Source organism: Triticum dicoccoides, chromosome 6B (genome assembly GCF_002162155.2).
Source record: "Triticum dicoccoides isolate Atlit2015 ecotype Zavitan chromosome 6B, WEW_v2.0, whole genome shotgun sequence".
Classification (NCBI taxonomy): Eukaryota; Viridiplantae; Streptophyta; class Magnoliopsida; order Poales; family Poaceae; genus Triticum; species Triticum dicoccoides.
In genome coordinates, this window is record NC_041391.1 from 525799323 (window position 1) to 525818185 (window position 18863).

An 18863-nucleotide genomic window follows, 5' to 3' on the forward strand; every position below is an offset into this window, starting at 1 on the left:
ATTTTGTGTTGCAACTGTCATTTCTTTTTGCTACGACCTATGGAGTTTTTGCTACATACATTCATTTTTTTTCTTTTTTTTGAGATGGCGTGCTTCATCTGATGACAGAAGACGGCGTGTGCGGGAGACCAACGCGAGCGCGGCGGTGTGGGGGAGGACGTGGGTGCTGCCGGGCCTCGCCGGGGGTGCACGCACGCGGTGGCTGGGGCAGAGACATCTCACATCGGACAAGTGGATCTGAAACTGAAGGAGACGGGGGAAGAAGACGATGACGTGGGGGTGAGGGGGCAAATCGAACGGTTGTTTAGCTGCTGGATCGCACGGCTGGGCAGCGACCAGCCCAAATTTGGGCCGGTGCACCGGCGCCTATCAGGCCCCAAAGAATTTAGCCACATTTTCCCTCTAAAACATCTGGCGCAATGTCCACCGACGTGTTGTCGAAGCCAACAACCCCTAACACGAACAACGTGCACCCCATCTCTCTTGTGTTGTTTATCTTTCTTTTATATTTTTTTTTTTGCGTATTGTGCAATACCGCACAACCCGTCGCCATCAGACCCATTTTGGTGTGCTCCGTTAGGGCACTAACTAATGCCAACACGCCCAAAGATTACAGCCACACTAAAACTAAACAAAGCAAAGAAGCGATCGAAAAAAAATATGTTGACCACACTTCTCTTCAGCGCAGAAAACAAACACGGTTTGCTCCTTTGACAATTGCGCTCTCCACAGACGCGCGCGCGCGAAGCTGCGGGGCAACGGCCGTGCGCGCGCGTGCCAGCGAGGTGGTGCGATCGCGCCGCGCTTCCGGAGACAGCGAGAATCCGAGGAGCACCACCAAGTGGCCAGCGGCCTAATGGCTTGCCTCGCGGCGCGGTCGTCGGCTCATGATGCGCCGCGGCCCGCGGTGGGCGGCTCCGCATTTCCCACCAGCTACGACCTCCGAGTTAGGCGCCACAGCAGCATCATCTTCGAGCACTATTCAACTGCAGATATTTCCCTTCCTTCCTTCCTTCACTTGCAAACCAAACCAAACCAAGCACCCGCTGCTGCTTCCTTTCCCGTGGCATTTAAAAGCGCCCCTCGCCCGCTCCTCCACCCCACACCGTCAACCCTGCCCCGCCTCCGACCCCAGACCAAACGCGGCAGCTCCACCGACAGCAACCCTTCCCAAGATGCAGCGGCAGCTCAACCTCTCGCCGGCGCCGAAGCAGCAGCAGCACGACGACGGCGACGGCGGCGACGCGGTGGAGGCGGTGCCGCTGTGGGTGCCCGAGCAGTCCGCGGAGGCCAAGGCCGACAAGGCGCCCGGCGGCCGCCCGGAGAGGTCCATCCACCTCATCCCGCTGCTCACCTTCCTCTGCTTCCTCCTCCTCTTCCTCTGCTCCCACGCCCCTTCCTCCTCCGGTAAGCATCATCGTCCATGGCCACAGATCCAGATTCATGTGAATAAATAGTCGTCGCGTGCTTTCCCTTCTCACAATTCGCGTTTTGACTTGGTCTTTCTTAGATATGTCGAGCTTCGGCGGTGGCGGCGGCGGCGCCGGCGGACGGAAGGCTGGCAACCGGAGGCTGATGATGCTATAAGCTTCTCGCATCAGCTAGTATACCAGACCTTAAATTTTTGTGGCTCCTTCCTTTGCCAGTTTCAATCCAACAGCGCGATGTAATTTGCACTCAGCTATGCAGCTGCGTATACTGTACTTGTGCAGCAGCAGTAATGAAATCTTGAATTGTATGCTTGCCTTGCCTCCTTGCTTCCAGGATTCTTGGTCGTTTGAGTTGCTTCTCAACAAAATTGATATGATAGTAGCATATCTGCTTATACATTGTCATGTTTGTCTGGTCCACACTTCAACTATTAGCACAATGCATGGTGTGGATGTTGCATATTCAAATGGTTTCAGAGAAACCAGAATTTGGATGCAGAATCCCATTTGTGGCAAGGCTCGGAAAAGAACAAATGAAAATACACCGCGCAGTAGGAATCTACGAGTAGAAAATAAACAGACACCATGGTTACTTTGTACAGACAATAAAGCTTATGGCACCACTTTCCTTCCGCAATAAAACAACAACACATCGACAACGCAAACTATAGAAGACAATATAATTCAGTTGCAGCTGCACTATCAAATAAATCATCAAATGCATCCCTAGGCAGGTCCGGGCTTCTTTGGGGAATTGCTAGAATTTGCATCATCAGTGGCCATGCAGACGGGGATGGTTACAGGGCTGCTTGGAATATCGCTGTTTGCAACTTCAGTGACCGGTTGCTTGTGTTCCTGCTCAGTTTGCTCAGTCATCAGAAAACTTTCAGGCGTGCTGGCCTTCGGTAACTCAGCCTCCCGATGCTTATGCTCCTCGGCTGTTATTCCAGTGTTTTCTTGAGTTTGGGCCTTTGCGATTTCAGCATCTTGACCTTTCTGCTCACCATTACCCATTTCAGTATCTTCTGGTTTGTTGGTCTTTGGACATTCGCCCTCCTGATCAGCCATTTGGCCCGTTTCAGTATTTTCTGGAACAGGCACCTTAGCTGGATCACTTTCCTGACACTTGCTCTCTTGTCCTGCCTCTTCAGAACTCTTCGCGAGTTCATCTTCCTGCTCAGCCATCGCCCTTTCCTTGTTGTAGGCCTCAGTCGCAGTCGTCGCAACTTTGCTGTAGGCACCAGTTACCCATGCTGCGCCGGTAAGGATATATCTGTGTCTCATGATCTTGGAACCAGCAGTAGAAACGGTCTGCTCCGCAGCTACCAATGCAGACTTGGTCTTCTCTGCAACCTGGTATTTCTCATCCATTTCCTTCATTTTCTCATTCACCACTATGGTGCTAGTGCTGATCTTCTCACTGAGGCCCAGACTCTTATCAATGGAAGATACTTTAGCACTTGCAGTCGACGTGAGCTGATGTGTTTCATCAAAAGTCTTTGCCTTTTCAACGGCGTCCTTGCCAAGAATAAATCCTTTGGCCAACATGGAACCAGCAACATCCTCTGCCTTTCGAAGGGCAGCTTCTATGCTACTAGGACTTTTTGACTGGGAGTGCAAAGAGTGTCAGGAGTTCCGAGACTACTGAAAGGAGTTGAGAAATCATAGATAAATGTAGAATTAGCATGGTCGTAGACTCCTACCTCTAAATCAGCTAAAACGGCTGCTGGCAGCTGGTAATTTGTGGCTGGGGTGATGATGATAGCCATATCCACTATAGTCGCGCCCTGCAGCAAAAAATGGATATTCACACAGCGAATAAATAGCTACAATGATTGTGTTAAGAGGTAGAGAAATCGTACTGTCAAAAGCATTGCCCTCTCCGCTTCTTGCTCATCTCTGAAGGTGATGTAGGCGAACTGAGAACGCTTATCACCACTGCAGAGCATCGCTAAGTTAACATAACACATGTTATGTATAAATCTAAATGATAACAGATATATAATGGAGATCATGTGGCACTAGCCTTTGCATTTCGACATGTACGATGTCACCAGAAAAGCTAAAGAACTCCTTGATAACTCGTTCTGATGCTTGAAGTGAGACATTGTGGACCTTTACTGTGCTAAACATGCTTGTCTTGAAAAATGGAATGAACATGAAGGAATTAATTAGCATAATATTTCAGCTTTAACATTCTTCACCAGTAAAACAAAAAGGTGTCGAATATACTTCTTTCAGCCAAATAAAGAACAAATAGCGAGATATTGTCCGGGGTTTTCTAAACGGAGTCCAGAAATGAACTTTATGCCAAATAGTTAGTGGAAGAAATATCTAGGAGTATACATGTTTCATTATCAGATATAGATGCATTTTAAATAACCATGTGTTCCAAGACCTCATCCAATTTCGCAAACTCTACGAGAAACAAGCATAACAGTCAAAAGACAGCCAGTTGCGAAGTTTAAAAACGGGGAACCGAATATAAAAGAAACAAAGGGTCCTAAGCTAGCCAAAGGAAAAGGCGAAACAGAAACTGAAGCTCAAAACAGAGAAACTGAAACTGGACACCAAGCTAGCCAAAGTCTACAGCCTACAGAGTCAGTTTTAAAATGCACTCTCGGGCGATGTTTACTGCTCATGTGAGCATATGATAGTATGGACTAAACAGGCATATATGAGAGCAAAATGGAAGCATGAAACATCACGTGATGCTTTTTATGCTTATAGTTATACAAATTGCACGATTTTCTAATGGTTGTTCATGTGAGCACATGCTTGAATGTTACACAAACATTACTTTGAAGTTTGAAGTAGGTCAAACACCACCGTTCCATATATGGTTCATATCCTGATAAGTGAAAGATCCGGATCCATATACAAAAATGATTCCAATGACCATTTGCCAGAATAAAGAACTTTCATTAGACTACGAAACTGTTAATGCCGAAATGGGTCAAAATTAATGAAATGTAAACCGGAAGAATTCTTCCTCTTGGAAGTATGCGAACCCAGACAAACGTTCAATAAATTACATATTCTCAGCAGTTCAAGCCATCGTGCATCATATTTATCGGCAAGAATACACATTGATCCTCTGGCAAAGGGAAATTTCGAGGATTCAGGCGTTTCAGATTTTCTCCAATGGCGATGGCAGCTCCGAAATACTAGTTAGACAAATACCACCGGGGACACAGCAAGCACGACGTGTAATGCCATCATCATGCAACCAAATAGAACAAGATTTCCTAAATACCAATGGATAGCCGAAAAGAAAAGGAACATTCCGATCTGGAATCCTCACATTACTCCAGGCCCATAAGAATGGAGGGACCTGGGGAGTGGAAGAAGAGGAACTGATTCTCACCTCCGGCGGCACGATCCACACGGCTCCCGACTCCGACGACGAGCTCGAGTTGGGGACGGGAAATGGGGAAGAGGCGACGGGGGTGGATCCACCGCGCGCATTTTGCCGCCGGTTTCGTCGGAGCAGGGGGTGGTGACTGGTGACGCGGAAACTTGGAGGGTGGCTGGCGACGGGGCTACGTTTTTTTTCTCTCTCTGAGGGAAGCGACGTGGCTTTGTGGCCCGCCTCTCCGGCCTTAAAGCCCAGTGACGGGCCCGCCGAAGCCCAGTTAGTTAGCCTTTCTCTCTCGCTGCTCCTCCCTTCCGCCTCCATCCTCCAGCCGCGACAGCGCGCGTCGGCGTCTCTCGTTCCAGCGCGATACAGCGGGGGCGCTCGGCGAGGCGAGGCCGTGGCGGAGGATGGCGAAGGCCGGCGGGGGCCTGATCTGGGCGACGGCGGAGGACCTGGCGCGGAACCGGCCGGTGGTGCTGTCCATGTACCGGCAGATCCTGCGGGCGCTCAACTCGCCGGCGCTGCCGCTGGGCCACGCGGCGCGGCTGGCCAAGAAGGCCGAGTGCCGCGCCATCTTCATCTTCGGCGCCGAGGAGAGGTCGCTGCACAACATCCAGGACCTCCTCGACGCCGCGCGCCATACCCTCGGCCTCCTCAACCGCGGCCGCCTCCCCTAGAGAGCAAGGAAGGCGCCTAGCCCTAACCTCGCGGGTACCTCGCCTCTTCCCTGTTCCCTTTAGCCTATGCTTGAGTCGATTGTAATGTAGTACGGGATTAATCTGGTGCCATTTAGTTCAATTGAAACAATCTGTTGCCTAGTCGTTCCTCTATGTATGCACTGCAAATCATAAATATGTTGTGAAGCCAATAAGAAACGAAGAATGTCGCCATGACCTCAAGTTGTGCGTTTGAATTTGCTATCACTGAATGCTGTTGATGAGCAGCTTGTGTTACTGTTCTCCAATTCAATTGAGATGCACAGTATACTGCTCTAAAAGGTATTTTTTTGCAACAAGTGTCAAAGTTTATAGGATTCCAGAACTAGCATGCATTTGTGTTCCCAAATGACTGATTGTCGCACATTGCGGCTGATAGTTATTGTCTTTTCTCTTTTGCGTGGACGACTACGGCCTTTACAGTTTACACGCATCTAGAAGCTTTGCTCTCTCTCTTTTGGTGGAGAAGTACAACAGAAATCTATGATCATGCTATTACACTCACACGACTGGAATGGATCATGACTAATCTTGTAGCTGTACCGTGAGGGTGAAAGAGTTTTAGCTTAGAACACAGGGCACACACTATCCGGGCCCAAGTCCACCCCTTTAGCAGTGGGGCATGAGGCCAGAGGACAGTGCTCACCTGCCGTGCCCCACCAGTTGACTGTCCGGTTCTCCATGGTCAGTGTGAAGTACAGCAGCACTGCCATGAACGCGACGCCTGCATCGAGCGCGGCAGAGAGGATGTAGTTGTACCTCTGCCACCACTTCTTCCGGTACCGGAACACGAAGAAGTTGAAGATGGTGCCTATCAGCAGCCATGAGTTGTAATTCACGGCTGTTGCTGGTGGCATGTTGGCTGTAGCGCCGATGAGCACCGGCAGGTTTATCATCAGTATCCACCTCTGACTGGGAAATATCCTGTGGAAGATGTACACGATGACAGGGCCTGCTGCGCCGATGAGGAAGAACCAGTTGACGGCTTCATAGTTACCATGTGGCCCGAAAATGCGCTTCGGGCCAACAAGGCCCCAGATGACCGATGCGTCAAAGAAGACACGGTCACCAGGGCATGTCCATGGGCTGTCTGGTGGCAGCAGTTGGTCCTGGCAGATGTTCTCGACAGACCCAAGTAGCCACCATGCCACGCTGAGGTTAACAGTCCCGGCCACCAGTGTACCGGCAAACTGGATAAATACAGCGCGCGGAATGTCAGTAAATTTATCTTCCTACATGCCGCTCCTTTGCTTACAAGTTACAATGTGAGGAGATTTAGTGGTTTAATTACCTGAACAATGAACATTGATCTTGGAGGTATCTTCATGTAGTGTCCGAGCTTGAAATCTGAGAGGAATGCAACTGCCTGCGACATGCTCATGTAGCCGTACACCTTGAAGCAGACATTGGCGATGGGGTATCCAGGCATTATTAGCCCCATGGCGTATTCAGTGATGACATTCAGGCCAGGAGTCTGTCCATAAAATTTTAAAGGCTTTGGTCAGTTTTTCTTGCAGAAATCATGAAAGAGCAGGGCAAATGGAGAAACATTAAAAATTCTGAAATAAACTTGCCTGGTTAGTGGTTGCAGTAATGATGCTTATGGGGAGCGTGAAGACGAAGGCCATGCCACAGGCGAAGAGGAGGCCCCACCAAGGGAGCTGAACCTGGTCCTTCAGGACGGTGCAGAGGATGAGGGACACTGTCATCGACAATACTGTCAGTGAGTAGAACCACCACGCTGGTATGTCGTCGTACTTCCTCATCAGCTTTGTGTGGATGTCAGGCTCCTCCTGCTGCGAAGCACGGAACCGGTGGTAGATCTCCCTGTGCATCGGTGTCCAATTGCAGATGTGAATTTTTCATCTTTCAGTTCAAAAACCACATGGATTCAAAGCTGAGCTGTGTCAGTTTATTCACATACAGAGTTGAGAGCACTTACTTCCCGTAGAAGATGCCGACGTGCGTGATGGTGGATGCAATGGTGGCGAAGCTGAGCCCATAAGACAGTGCGAAGAAGGTGCTGAGGTTTATCCTTCCGAGCCTTGCATACGCCTCCGTGTCAAGCTGGAACTGCTGGTTCACAATGTCAGTGATTTGATATGCCGATCCGTTAGACATGAACAGGTGCGATGAGAATATGGGGAATGTCTTGGCGTTGTAGAGGTTCATCCCCCAGTACGCCGTTGGCACGAGCACGTAAAGGAAGCAGAAGTAGCCGACGAAGATGTTGGCGGTGGCGAAGAAGGGCGAGATGAGCGGGCTGAAGAGGAAGGAGGAGACGGCCGACCAGTCGAGCGTGAAAGCTCCGATACCCAGGCCCTTCATGCCGGAGCCGAGCTGCTGCGCAGTCACGGACTTGGAGAAGACCCAGCAGACCCATGAGATGGAGGTGAGCGCCGGGAAGAGGTAGCCCGGCACGACGTACCACGCGAAGCTGCAGATGAGCGCCACCAGGAAGAACTTGGAGCGGGAGATCTGCCGCGAGCCCTTGGGAGATTCCTCCTTCTCGTGCAGTGCCCTGGTGCATACAAGGATGGTGTTAGTGCCAATGCTATGTAGGAGTAGTGCAGAACTTTCGCAGCTTCATGGATTCGAATTGTTGCCATGTAAACAAAGTGATCCATCAACCATCATTCACCAGTTCACCATTAAACGGCCTGATATATTTTCTTGATATACCTTTCCACATGAAGAGCTGGCGTCTCCAGGACTGGAAGCACCGCGCCTTGTTTTACCGTTTTACTTTTATATCGAAGGCAACCAACCCTTGGTCAGTTGTTTACCATGTTGTTAACTAAGCCATTGTTGCATGAAACAGTACGACCGGATAACAATTGATTTGGTGGCCAGTTGGCCACTAAAAGGATCGCGGGCATGTGCAAGGATCGCGCCTTTTGTGGGCATAACTTGGACCTGGACCACGAAAATACAACACTAATCCATCCAGTTGCACACAAATTTCAAACACGCGCCGTCTCCCTCCATCAGAGGTGTCAATACTGTGCAGTGCAAGTTAGGCCTTCAGCCGTCGTACCCGACCGGCCGTGCGCGTTCACATCACGCCCTTGGCGTGCCGCCACTCCTCCATCATACGGCGACTTCCGAAGGCCGCCTTGGCCTACTGCCGAATCCGGATGCACCGCAAGCAGAGCGACGCGTCTGCCCGGCGCTGACGAAGACAAAACACGCCCATGCACCCAAGCGTCGCCCTCCAGTCGACTCGACGGAATCTAAATCTGCTGACTGCTGAGACGTGCTCCCAACTGTCTCGAAAGCTACTGCTACTGCTGCTGCTGCTAGTATTTTTCTTTCTTTCGGTTCCTGAATAACCGTTTCTACTTGAACCAAGCACGGGATGCCGTCGGAAAGTTTGGAATGATGCCATTCAGGTGCAAGGTTGTCGCTTGTCAGCGACTGGTGTTTTGGTGTATCTCACTTCTGATGAAATCCCTCTAAGTGGGAAAAGAAACATGTGTACCGGTGGAGGCAAGAGGCTCGCGCCACATATTAAACGGCATGCCGACTAGATTCAGCCATTCAGGTATCTGTCTGTCTGTCTGGGTGTGAATGGTAGGTGGGTTGCAGGTTGGTTCAGGGAAGAAAACTAGTGTCAATTGGCGTAAGATGGGGCCTTGTGCTAGATCGTATCAAAACGATACTCTTGTACTGCATCATGGCAGGCAACGGTGATGTGGCCTGTAGGGCCTGACTAGTATATTCATCATATCTGTCATCATCATAGTATCATGCAATCACTGCATTGGTCTAAATCAAACCTCGACATCAACTTTTTTCTTAGTGGCATTTGTGATTCACATCTCAAAACGCATAAAAAGGAAAGACACGGGATTAGAAATGGCATGTCATCTTTAGTAATCCATACATGGTTGAAAGGCTGTTTGGTTATGCAAAGGAAAACGTAGGATTATTCAAAATGAGGTTTGAGAGGGAGGAAATTTCCTATCAAATCTAATACAAATGCATCCTACTACAGAAAAAATCGTTTGTGTTACGATCATACAAATCAGACAACTAATATTAAAAAAAAATCTTAAGGACGAAGTTCCTCTAAAATTTCTTTGAAGATCTTTTGAATGAAAGAGACCCTTCGATAATTGGAGGGCGAGAACTCAGGATGTGGCACTACGATCATATTTCCCTGTATATTTTTGTTTTGTACTCAAATAAACCCTTGGAGTGGAGGAGAGTAAAACCTTTCCACCCATAACCTACCACGCGAGCTTTCCACCCATGCGTGCGCCGCAATCAGTCGCCCTAGATAACGCCTAACAAAGTTCCATGGACAAAGCAACAGCGTGTTTGCATTTGCAATGCACTACTAGTACGTGGTTTAAAAAGCAAAACAAAACGTGCCCTCGGTGCTCGGAAAGGCCAAACATAGTCCAAGTTGCACAACTAAGCACTATGTTTTATGCAAGAATGCATTGGACAACGTAATGGTGGTTCGGGTTTAAATCAGCAGCAGCAGAAGCAGCTTATCCATCCACCAATCCAGCGGATGGGTGCACTCCCATGTTCGTGGTGGGGTCTTTCTTTCTGCTCCTGCGTCGGTGTCGAGCGGGACAATGATAATCAAGAGGAAAAAGGAAGGGGGACATCGGACTGAAATGCATGTCAGTGTCTCGCGAGATGTAGTAGTACTCATGCTCGTCAGATTTTCTCCTTGGTTATTTTCTCAATCGCCTTTTGTTTCCTTTACTAATGATGCCAGCCGGTTGGGTCAGATTCTCCAATCTGGAGCCAATGATATGCACCTGGTGACGAGTGATAATACAACAACATACGCAACTTATTTCTAGCCTGTTCTATGTATCGGGTTCGCCGAGAAACTGGGGAACACTATATCACAAAATGTTAAGTTGTACCCCACGTAGGATAGGCGCCAAGTGGAAAGTTACAACCACCCGAGGACAAACCAACCAACCCGTCGGAGCGTCAAGAAACGGGTGAAATTGTAGGGAAATTTTATGAGCGCAACGCCTTGTTCGCGGGTCACCGGAACGACCAATAAATCTGGTAGCATGCCAACCCGGCTGTAAGAAAATGCAGCAACGCAAGAAAGCAACCGGACCAAGGGGAGGACAGAGGAGGAGTGTAGAGTGGTGCTCACCGGAAGAGCGAGACCTGCACGAGCGTACTCGGCCACCACATGTGCGCCGGCTCCACCACGTACTTGCGCATCAGCCCCGCCCACCCGTACCCGAGCACCTAGATCCATTTGATTCCGATGCCAAGTGAGAAATCGGATAGAGTAGCAACGAAGGGAGCAGCTAATTAATACTCTTAGTCGGGAGAACAATGGAGCTTGCGAAGGGAGGGCAGTACCTGGGTGGTGGTGATGAGGAGCCAGGCGGCGATGAAGGAGATGGAGCGGCCGTAGAAGGCGCGGATGATGTCGACGATCATGACGGCGTAGGCGTTGCCGTTGCCGAAGGCGTAGCCGGCATTGGCGAAGATGGAGATGAGCACGTGCTCCTTCATGTTGAAGGGCCCAGGGTTGAGGCTCCACTCCCCGCCGCCGAGGGCCGCCGGCGCCCGGAACTTGCGGCGCGGCAGCACGCGGGCCAGGAAGTGGCCCATGGGCAGCGACGCCACCTGCACCGTGATCTGGGTCACGATCAGCGGCTCCGTCCGGTAGGAGAAGAACTGGTTGAGGAAGCTCATGAGCGCGCAGGAGAGCAGCCCGATGCTCCACATCCGGAACGTCCACACCGGCAGCGTCGGGTCGTCGCCGGGGGGCACCGTCAGCCGCACCTCCTCGATCGGGGACGTCTCCTCCTCCTCCTCCTCCGACCCCTTGCCGCCGGCGAGCCCGCGCTCGTCCGCCGCTATCTCACCCATTGCGCGTGAGGTGGTTTAATGGTGGCCAAGGCCGGGCGGCTTAGCGGTGACTACGCGTGCTCTGCTGTAGCCTGGACCGGCGAGGGGAGGTGGCTTTGAGAGCAGAGGCACGCGCGCGCGCGTGTTTATATGGGCGCCGCGGTATGGTGGCGGGGGAGCGTCCCCCGGCTGTGCGTATTCTGTCCGGATTGTTTGGGACGTAGCGTGTCCTCATTATTTGCTGCTGCCACTTGAAGTTGTATACCGATTGCAGGATATACGTAAGACAGGAATCTTGCTTAAAAAAAAATTCAGACAGGAATCTTGCTGTCCTACGAACGTATATGTACCGTGAATCTTCTTTTCAAATCTTCTTCGTTCAAGATACTTATACCCAGATAATCGAGAGTTGTACTCCCTCCGTTTTTTTTTAGTTGGACGCTGATAACGCCCACAGATTGCACTACGTCAACGAATGCATGCATGTGACAATCTTTTTGAATTTTTATTTTTTAAAATGTTTTATCTCTTAAATGAAAAATCCGATTGAAGATCGGTTTCACCATTAAGTCCATGGCGACGAGATCTTCGAAACTAGATCTCATATCAATATGTTTCGACGGCATTTTTTTGGGGGGTTAAAAGTTGTCATGTCTATTGCACATGAATTGCCATAGTGTTTACACTGAAGTTGCCATGATATGTTTTAGCTATTTTTTCTTGTACATTTAAAAGTAAATTTTGACATATTATAAAATGGGGAATTAAGAAACCAGACTTGCCATGAACAATAAACTAAAATTACCATGATACATGCACTTAAAATTGCCATGGTTCATACAAAAAATAATTTCCATGGTCAAAATACTGAAATTGTCATGGTCAAATTAAAATACTAAAATTGCCATGATCTATAAACTAAAATTGTCATATGGCAACTTTGTTGTAAACACTATGGAAACTACAGTGTAAACATAATGGCAAGTTTTGCCAATTTTTTTCGTCGAAATATATCTACATGAGATCTAGTTTTGAAGATCTTGTCGAGTCGGATTTTAGTGGTAAAAATGGATTTTTAATTGGATTTTCTAATTAGGAGATAAAACATTTTTAAGCCGAAAACCAAAAAGATTCTCGCTAATGTCATCTATTTTGACGTGGCAAAATGAATGGTAATGAAGGCGTTTGGGCCATGTTGCTACGTGCCACACATGTGGGCGTTATCATTTGGGTTTTAGTTTGCATATAAGATTTGGTCAAAGTCAAACTTTATAAAAATTTGACTAGCTTCGTAGGAAAACATATCAACACTCACGCTATGAAATCAATATTATTAGATGTATCACGAAATTAATTTTCATAACATATAACTTTAGTATTAAAGATATTAATATTTTTTTTCTGAGAAAGTTAGTCAAACTTTACAAAGTTTAACTTTGGTCAAATCTTATATACAGACTAAAAAACGAGGGAGTATCAAAAAAAGAAAGGGCGACGCTACGTGTCCGCCGACGGATAAAATTAAAAGATCGGCCGCCTCTTTGACCATTGGATGAAGTTGTAGAGGGCAGTGTGATCAACCAAGTGATCCAGTCATCTTTGCAAGAAATGTGTTGTTGCAATACTTTTGCAACAAAAGTCTAGTTACAGAAATTATTCGCAATAAAGATCATGTTGCAGAAATTTTAAAAATGTTTTTCCTTCAAACATGTTACAACAAGAGACTTTTCGCAAAAACACCATGGTTCTTAAGACAAAAAATCAAGTGTGGATCCCACTCCACGCCGTCCAGCAGCAACGACAAATGCAGGCGAGGTCGAGGACGCCGGAGAGGCGGAGGATGAAAGGGCAATGTGGCGTCGATCTTGCCGGAGCAGCGTAGACCTGGCGGAAGGTGGCTCAGAAGGTGGCGTCAATCTTGCTGTCCTACATACATATATTTACGTGAATCTTTTTTTTTTGCCTATCTTTTTCGTTCAGGATACTTATAACCATGTAATGGAGAGTTTTTTTACGGAAAAACTTTTAATCTATTCATCTTCAATCATGGCAGTACAACGAATACAAGAAATAAAAATTACATCCAAATTCGTAGACCACCTAGTGACGACTACAAGCACCGAAGCGAGCCGAAGGCGCGCCGCCGTTATCGCCCCTCCATCGCCAGAGCCGGGCACAACTTGTTGTAGTAGACAGTCGGGAAGTCGTCCTGCTAAGGCCCCATAGGACCAGCATCCCAGAACAACAACTGCCGCCGATGAAAAATGACGTAGATCGGAAGGATCCAAACCGAATACACACGAACGTATACGAACAACGACGAGATCCGAGCAAATCCACCAAAGATAGATCTGCCGGAGACACACCTTCACAGGCCCACCAATGATGCTAGACGCACCGCTAGAACGGGGGCTAGGCGAGGAGACCTTTATTCCATTTTCAGGGAGCCGCCGCCGTCTCGCCTTCCTGAGTAGGACACAAACCCTAACAAGATTGAAAAAAAACAACTAAAACGGAGCCCTCCCGCCGGCCCTTGCCAGGATCCACCGCGCCTCCATGGCCCTAGGGCCACCGGAGATGAGGCGGACCTGCGCCGGCGCCGGCGAGAGGCACGAACCCTAACTTTCTTTCTTGGAGGAGGAGGAGGAGGCGGAGCCCTGGCTCTAGGTACCTCATATAATGGAGAGTTGTAACAAAAAAGAAAGGGCGAGGCTACGCGTCCGCCCGCCGACGGATAAAATTAAAAAGATTGGATGCCTCTTTGACCATTGGATGAAGTTGTAGATGGATGTGTAATCAACCAACGTGATCCGTCATCTTTGCAACAAATGTGTTGTTGCAGTACTTTTTGCAACAAAAGTCTGGTTACAGAAATTATTCGCAACAAAGATCATGTTGCAGAAATTAAAAAAAGATTTTCCCTTCAAACCTATTACAACAAGAGTCCGTTTGCAAAAGCACCATGTTCCTTAAGACAAAAAAAATCAAGTGTGGATCCCACTCCACGCCGTCCAGCAGCAACGGCAGATGCGGGCGAGGTCGGCGACGACCAAGGGGCGGAGGATGAAAAGGCAATGTGGCGTCGATCTCGCCGGAGTGGCGTAGATATGTCGAAAGGTGGCTCAAATGAGATTTTTGGCCGGCCGATGGAGAGGCGACCAGCGGGCAAGGAGATGGAGCAGAAGAAAGGGTCGGGCCCGATGACGAAGGAGAGAAAGGCGGATGGCAGAGGGGAAGGAAGGTCGATGAAGGAGGAAAGGGAGGAGGAGAGCATGCTCATCCGCGCCGGCGCGCTGACGTGTCTAGTGGCGCGCGTATCTGGAGGCTTTGGAATTCAGATCTTGCAACAAGCTAGAAAATTGCAACAGTGATCCAGTTGCAAACCTAGGATGTGGAAAGAGGATGCTTCTGAGCCATCCGATTAAAGTAAGATTCAACGACCATAAAGGCGATGGATGCTCATATAAAGACCGATCGGGTGAACATAAGTGTTTCCCAAAACAAAAATATTGTTAATTTTTGCAGAACTTTCGTGTGAACGGACGTGAAAATGAAACCATGACACCGGCGACGCTAGGCGATCTCTGTCATCTAAAGTACCTAGCTAAGGCATCTTGTGCAAATCTACTACAACATGCACTGCAGAAACGGGAGACTCTATTCTCTTCTGGATAGATAAATGGCAAGATACTCCATCGATTTAGTAGTACCCCGAACTTCATTCATTGCAGAAGCTGTAAAATTCCTCTTTGGACAAGTTCATAGCCCTCTGGGCTGCTAGAGAACTTCCATACACCTCTATCTGCCCAGCCTATCACCAGTTCAATTATCTACTGCCAAAACTGAACTATTCCAATAACTTTGAAGACAAACGACCTTACATTTGGAAGTCGGATCAATTTTCAGTTTAAACAGATGTACAAGCAACTCATGGGGCCAACTAAAGCAAATGCTTTGTTTCAAGGATTGTGGAAAGCTGCTAGCAGAATTAGGCACAAGATCTGCCTTTGGTTACTCCAACAAGTATATTGGGTTGCAAGGCCCTTGCCTCAACCCATGACCTTACTGAATTATTCACACATGGAGATCAGATCACATGAAGAACTCATCGAAGAACACATCACGAAGACTGATTGATTGATAATAGGTCTTACAATGGATGTCGCATGCGATACATGATTACAAGTATGACTAGATTGTTGAGAAGTATGGTGGTGGTGAAGGTTGTGGATGTGGAGATGGGAAATGGTGACGGCTAGGTTGATGGAGATGGCTATGGTGAAGATGGCGATGACTGGCTTGTTCTGCAATGTTTTGTTGCTCATTTGGCGCAGGTCCATTTATAAAGGTTCAGGTGGATCAGACGCCTCGGTTGCCACGCCATACGACCATCCATACGAGCAGGGATGGTTGTATGGAAGGTCGTCTTTTGCACTGTTTCCTCTAGTGCTCCTCCCACTTTATCTCCTCTATCTTCGCTTTAATCATTTCCATGTATTGGCTTGATTTCATCCATAAATAGCCTATTTCTCGTGGAAACAAAATAAAGATGGGATATTTGGAACCCTTTGCATTATTAGTCATTAGTGGCAATATTGAAGCGAACATCTCAGTTTTAATGGACTGTTTTCGGTTTGAAGTTAGGTTAGAGGATTGTAAAAATAACACTCATCACCTCTTCAACAAATTATCGAATTGTCAACTAAGAAGGGTCTTCTTCTTGGGAGGGGCATCATGGTGAGAACTTCACTTTACACAGATGATGCGGTGATCTTCATGGTTAGTGAGTGGCATCTAAAGCTTCCTTCCCAATGAGATACTTGGGGCTTCCGCTTTTGTTTTCTAACTTAAAAAGGTGGATCTCCAATACCTTGAGGACAAGGTAGTGGGGAAGCTCTCCCCTTGGAAGGGCCAGAACATAATCACCATTGGGTGCATTGAGCTCGTCAAGTCCGTGATCACCTCACAAACGATATACTTCATAAGCTTGCTTGTTGTGCCACCGTGCATCCTCCACAATGTTAACAATCGTGAGCGTGCTCTTCTATGGTCCGGTTCGAATGAAATTACCAGGGAAAAATGGCAAGGAGAATTGGGAGGTGGTTTCTCGTACAAAGTAATATGGTGTCCTTGGTGTGCTCAGTATTGAAAATTTTGCACATGCCCTGAGATTAAGATGGTTGTGGTATGAGTGGAAGGATCCTTCCAGGTTGTGGGTGGGAATGCGCAACCGATGTGATGAGGATGATCTCAACTTGTTCTATACCTCCACCACCATCACCATGGGTAATGGCTCTAAGACACGTTTTGGGGACTCTCCATGGCTACTTAGTCGAGCCTAAGGATATTCGTCCCCTCATTTTGTGTCTTCAAGGAAAAATTGGAAGGTGCGGGAGGCACTTAGAGATAATGCTTGTATCTTCAAGATAAAACTGTCTACCATTGTCTCCATTCATCACATTCGAGAGTTCTTCTCCCTTTGGATGCTTCTTCATGATTTCCACCTCGATGGCCTTACTGAGGATGACATTGTGTGGAAACACACGACTAGTGATCGGCAGCCTCCGCTTGCAAGGCACAGTTCTTTGGGACGATTCTCCCTCAGATGGAGCATATGATTTGGAAGGTTTGGGCATCGCCAAAAGTTAAGTTCTTTCCTTGGTTGGCAATGCAAGATAGAATTTGGACCGTCTATATGTTGGCCAAGCATGGGTGGCCAAATTGTGGACTTTGGCCACTTTGCAATGGGATGCGAGAGCCTAGTGACCACCTCTTCTTCAAATGGTGTTACACACTTCGGCTTTGGAACTTGGTCGTTGACGAGCTACACCTTTTGGGCATCAACACATCTTCGTGGCACTTGGAGCGCACCATCATGGATTGGCGGGCTAATTGCTTTGGTGTTGGCACCGCAATAGGAAAGTCATGGCCTCTCTCACCATGCTCATATCTTAGACAATTTGGAATGAGAGAAATTATCTGTTCTTCCATGAAAAAGCTCCCCCCTCCAATCTTGCTAAAAATTATCACTGTGGAGATAAAGTTTTGGGTCACCCCGGGTGCAAAGAAACTAGGGACTTTAATTTTGGAAGAATAATCTTTTTAGTATTTTGAGGGTGAATTGTAAGTCAAACTCTATTCCCTTAATTAATGAATGAGACATATCTTATTTTAAAAAATACCCCCTCTGGTCTTTTTAGTCTGCATATAACTTTTACCAGAAGTAAAGGTATCTCTATTTCGACCAAACTTTTAGAAAAAAAATTAACAACATCAATATTGTTAGATTCGTTACGAAATGTAGTTTCATAGTATATATTTTGGTATTGTATATGTCAATATTTTTTAATATAAATTTGACTTAACCCCATTCTAATACGCGGAATAAAAATGACCAAAGGGGAAATAATTATGCCTCGGAATTACCCAGGTGAGACAAAATTCATTTGGATTTTGGTACGAGTAGAAAAAGAGCCCGTGCGTTGTAACAACAAAAAAAATTTCATGCAAATGTGTTTTTCGAAGGAGATGCATGATTTCAGATCATAACGTGTTTGTAACGTAAAAGAGAGGCCATTTTAAGAACATGTTGTTCTAAGACCACCAGACACGCCGCTAGTAAGACAAAAGAAATAGTAAATGATGATTTTTATATGTTCTCCTTGCCTTCTTAGAAAAATTCAGATTTTGTGTGGTATGAAATATACCTTTATTTTTCAAAGATAATTATGAAAAAGGAACCTACAACGGTGACAAATAGGAATAGTGAAGGCTCGAGACGCCTTTTGCCCTTTTGGGTAAGACATCTTTGAAGGAAATATGCCCTAGAGGCAATATTAAAGTTGTTATTTATATTTCCTTATATCATGATAAATGTTTATTATTCATGCTAGAATTGTATTAATCGGAAACTTAGTACATGTGTGAATACATAGACAAAACAAAGTGTCCCTAGTATGCCTCTACTTGACTAGCTCGTTAATCAAAGATGGTTATGTTTCCTGACCATAGACATGTGTTGTCATTTGGTGAACGGGATTACATCATTAGAGAATGATGTGATGGACAAGACCCATCTGTTAGCTTAGCATAATGATCATTAAGTTTTATTGCTACTGCTCTCTTCATGACTTATACATGTTTCTCTGACTATGAGATTATGCAACTCCCGAATACCAGAGGAACACCTTGTGTGCTATCAAATGTCACAACGTAACTGGGTGATTATAAAGATGCTTTATAGGTGTCTTTGAAGGTGTTTGTTGGGTTGGCATAGATCAAGAATATGATTTGTCACTCCATATATCGGAGAGGTATCTCTGGGCCCTCTCGGTAATGCTCATCACTATAAGCCTTGCAAGCAATGTGACTAATGAGTTAGTTGCGGGATGAAGCATTATGGAACGAGTAAAGAGACTTGCCAGTAACGAGATTGAACTAGGTATGATGATACCGACGATCGAATCTCAGGCAAGTAACATACCGATGACAAAAGGAACAACGTATGTTGTTGTG

At 47.1% G+C, this 18863-nt stretch overlaps 4 protein-coding genes across 4 annotated transcripts; 2 read left to right on the top strand and 2 right to left on the bottom strand.

The window, feature by feature from the left end:
• Positions 1-927: 927 nt before the first annotated feature.
• LOC119322259 lies at positions 928-1738 on the top strand. The gene is made up of 2 exons (XM_037595749.1): positions 928-1407; positions 1511-1738. Exons 1-2 carry the CDS (start codon positions 1176-1178, stop codon positions 1585-1587), a joined length of 309 nt encoding a protein of 102 aa, XP_037451646.1. The 5' UTR covers positions 928-1175; the 3' UTR covers positions 1588-1738.
• Positions 1739-1851: 113 nt separating this feature from the next.
• On the bottom strand, positions 1852-5109 carry LOC119322258. Its single transcript, XM_037595748.1, has 5 exons — positions 4798-5109; positions 3457-3569; positions 3293-3368; positions 3134-3217; positions 1852-3038 (listed from the first exon to the last, which is right to left on the bottom strand). Exons 1-5 carry the CDS (start codon positions 5107-5109, stop codon positions 2157-2159), a joined length of 1467 nt encoding a protein of 488 aa, XP_037451645.1. The 3' UTR covers positions 1852-2156.
• On the top strand, positions 5081-5687 carry LOC119322261. Its single transcript, XM_037595750.1, has one exon. The coding sequence runs from the start codon at positions 5196-5198 to the stop codon at positions 5463-5465; it is 270 nt and encodes an 89-aa protein (XP_037451647.1). The 5' UTR covers positions 5081-5195; the 3' UTR covers positions 5466-5687.
• An 85-nt stretch (positions 5688-5772) lies between these two features.
• LOC119322257 (oligopeptide transporter 4-like) lies at positions 5773-11540 on the bottom strand. Its single transcript, XM_037595747.1, has 6 exons — positions 10854-11540; positions 10639-10736; positions 7447-8025; positions 7079-7331; positions 6796-6978; positions 5773-6694 (listed from the first exon to the last, which is right to left on the bottom strand). The coding sequence occupies exons 1-6, from the start codon at positions 11367-11369 to the stop codon at positions 6071-6073; spliced, it is 2253 nt and encodes a 750-aa protein (XP_037451644.1). The 5' UTR covers positions 11370-11540; the 3' UTR covers positions 5773-6070.
• Positions 11541-18863: the final 7323 nt, after the last annotated feature.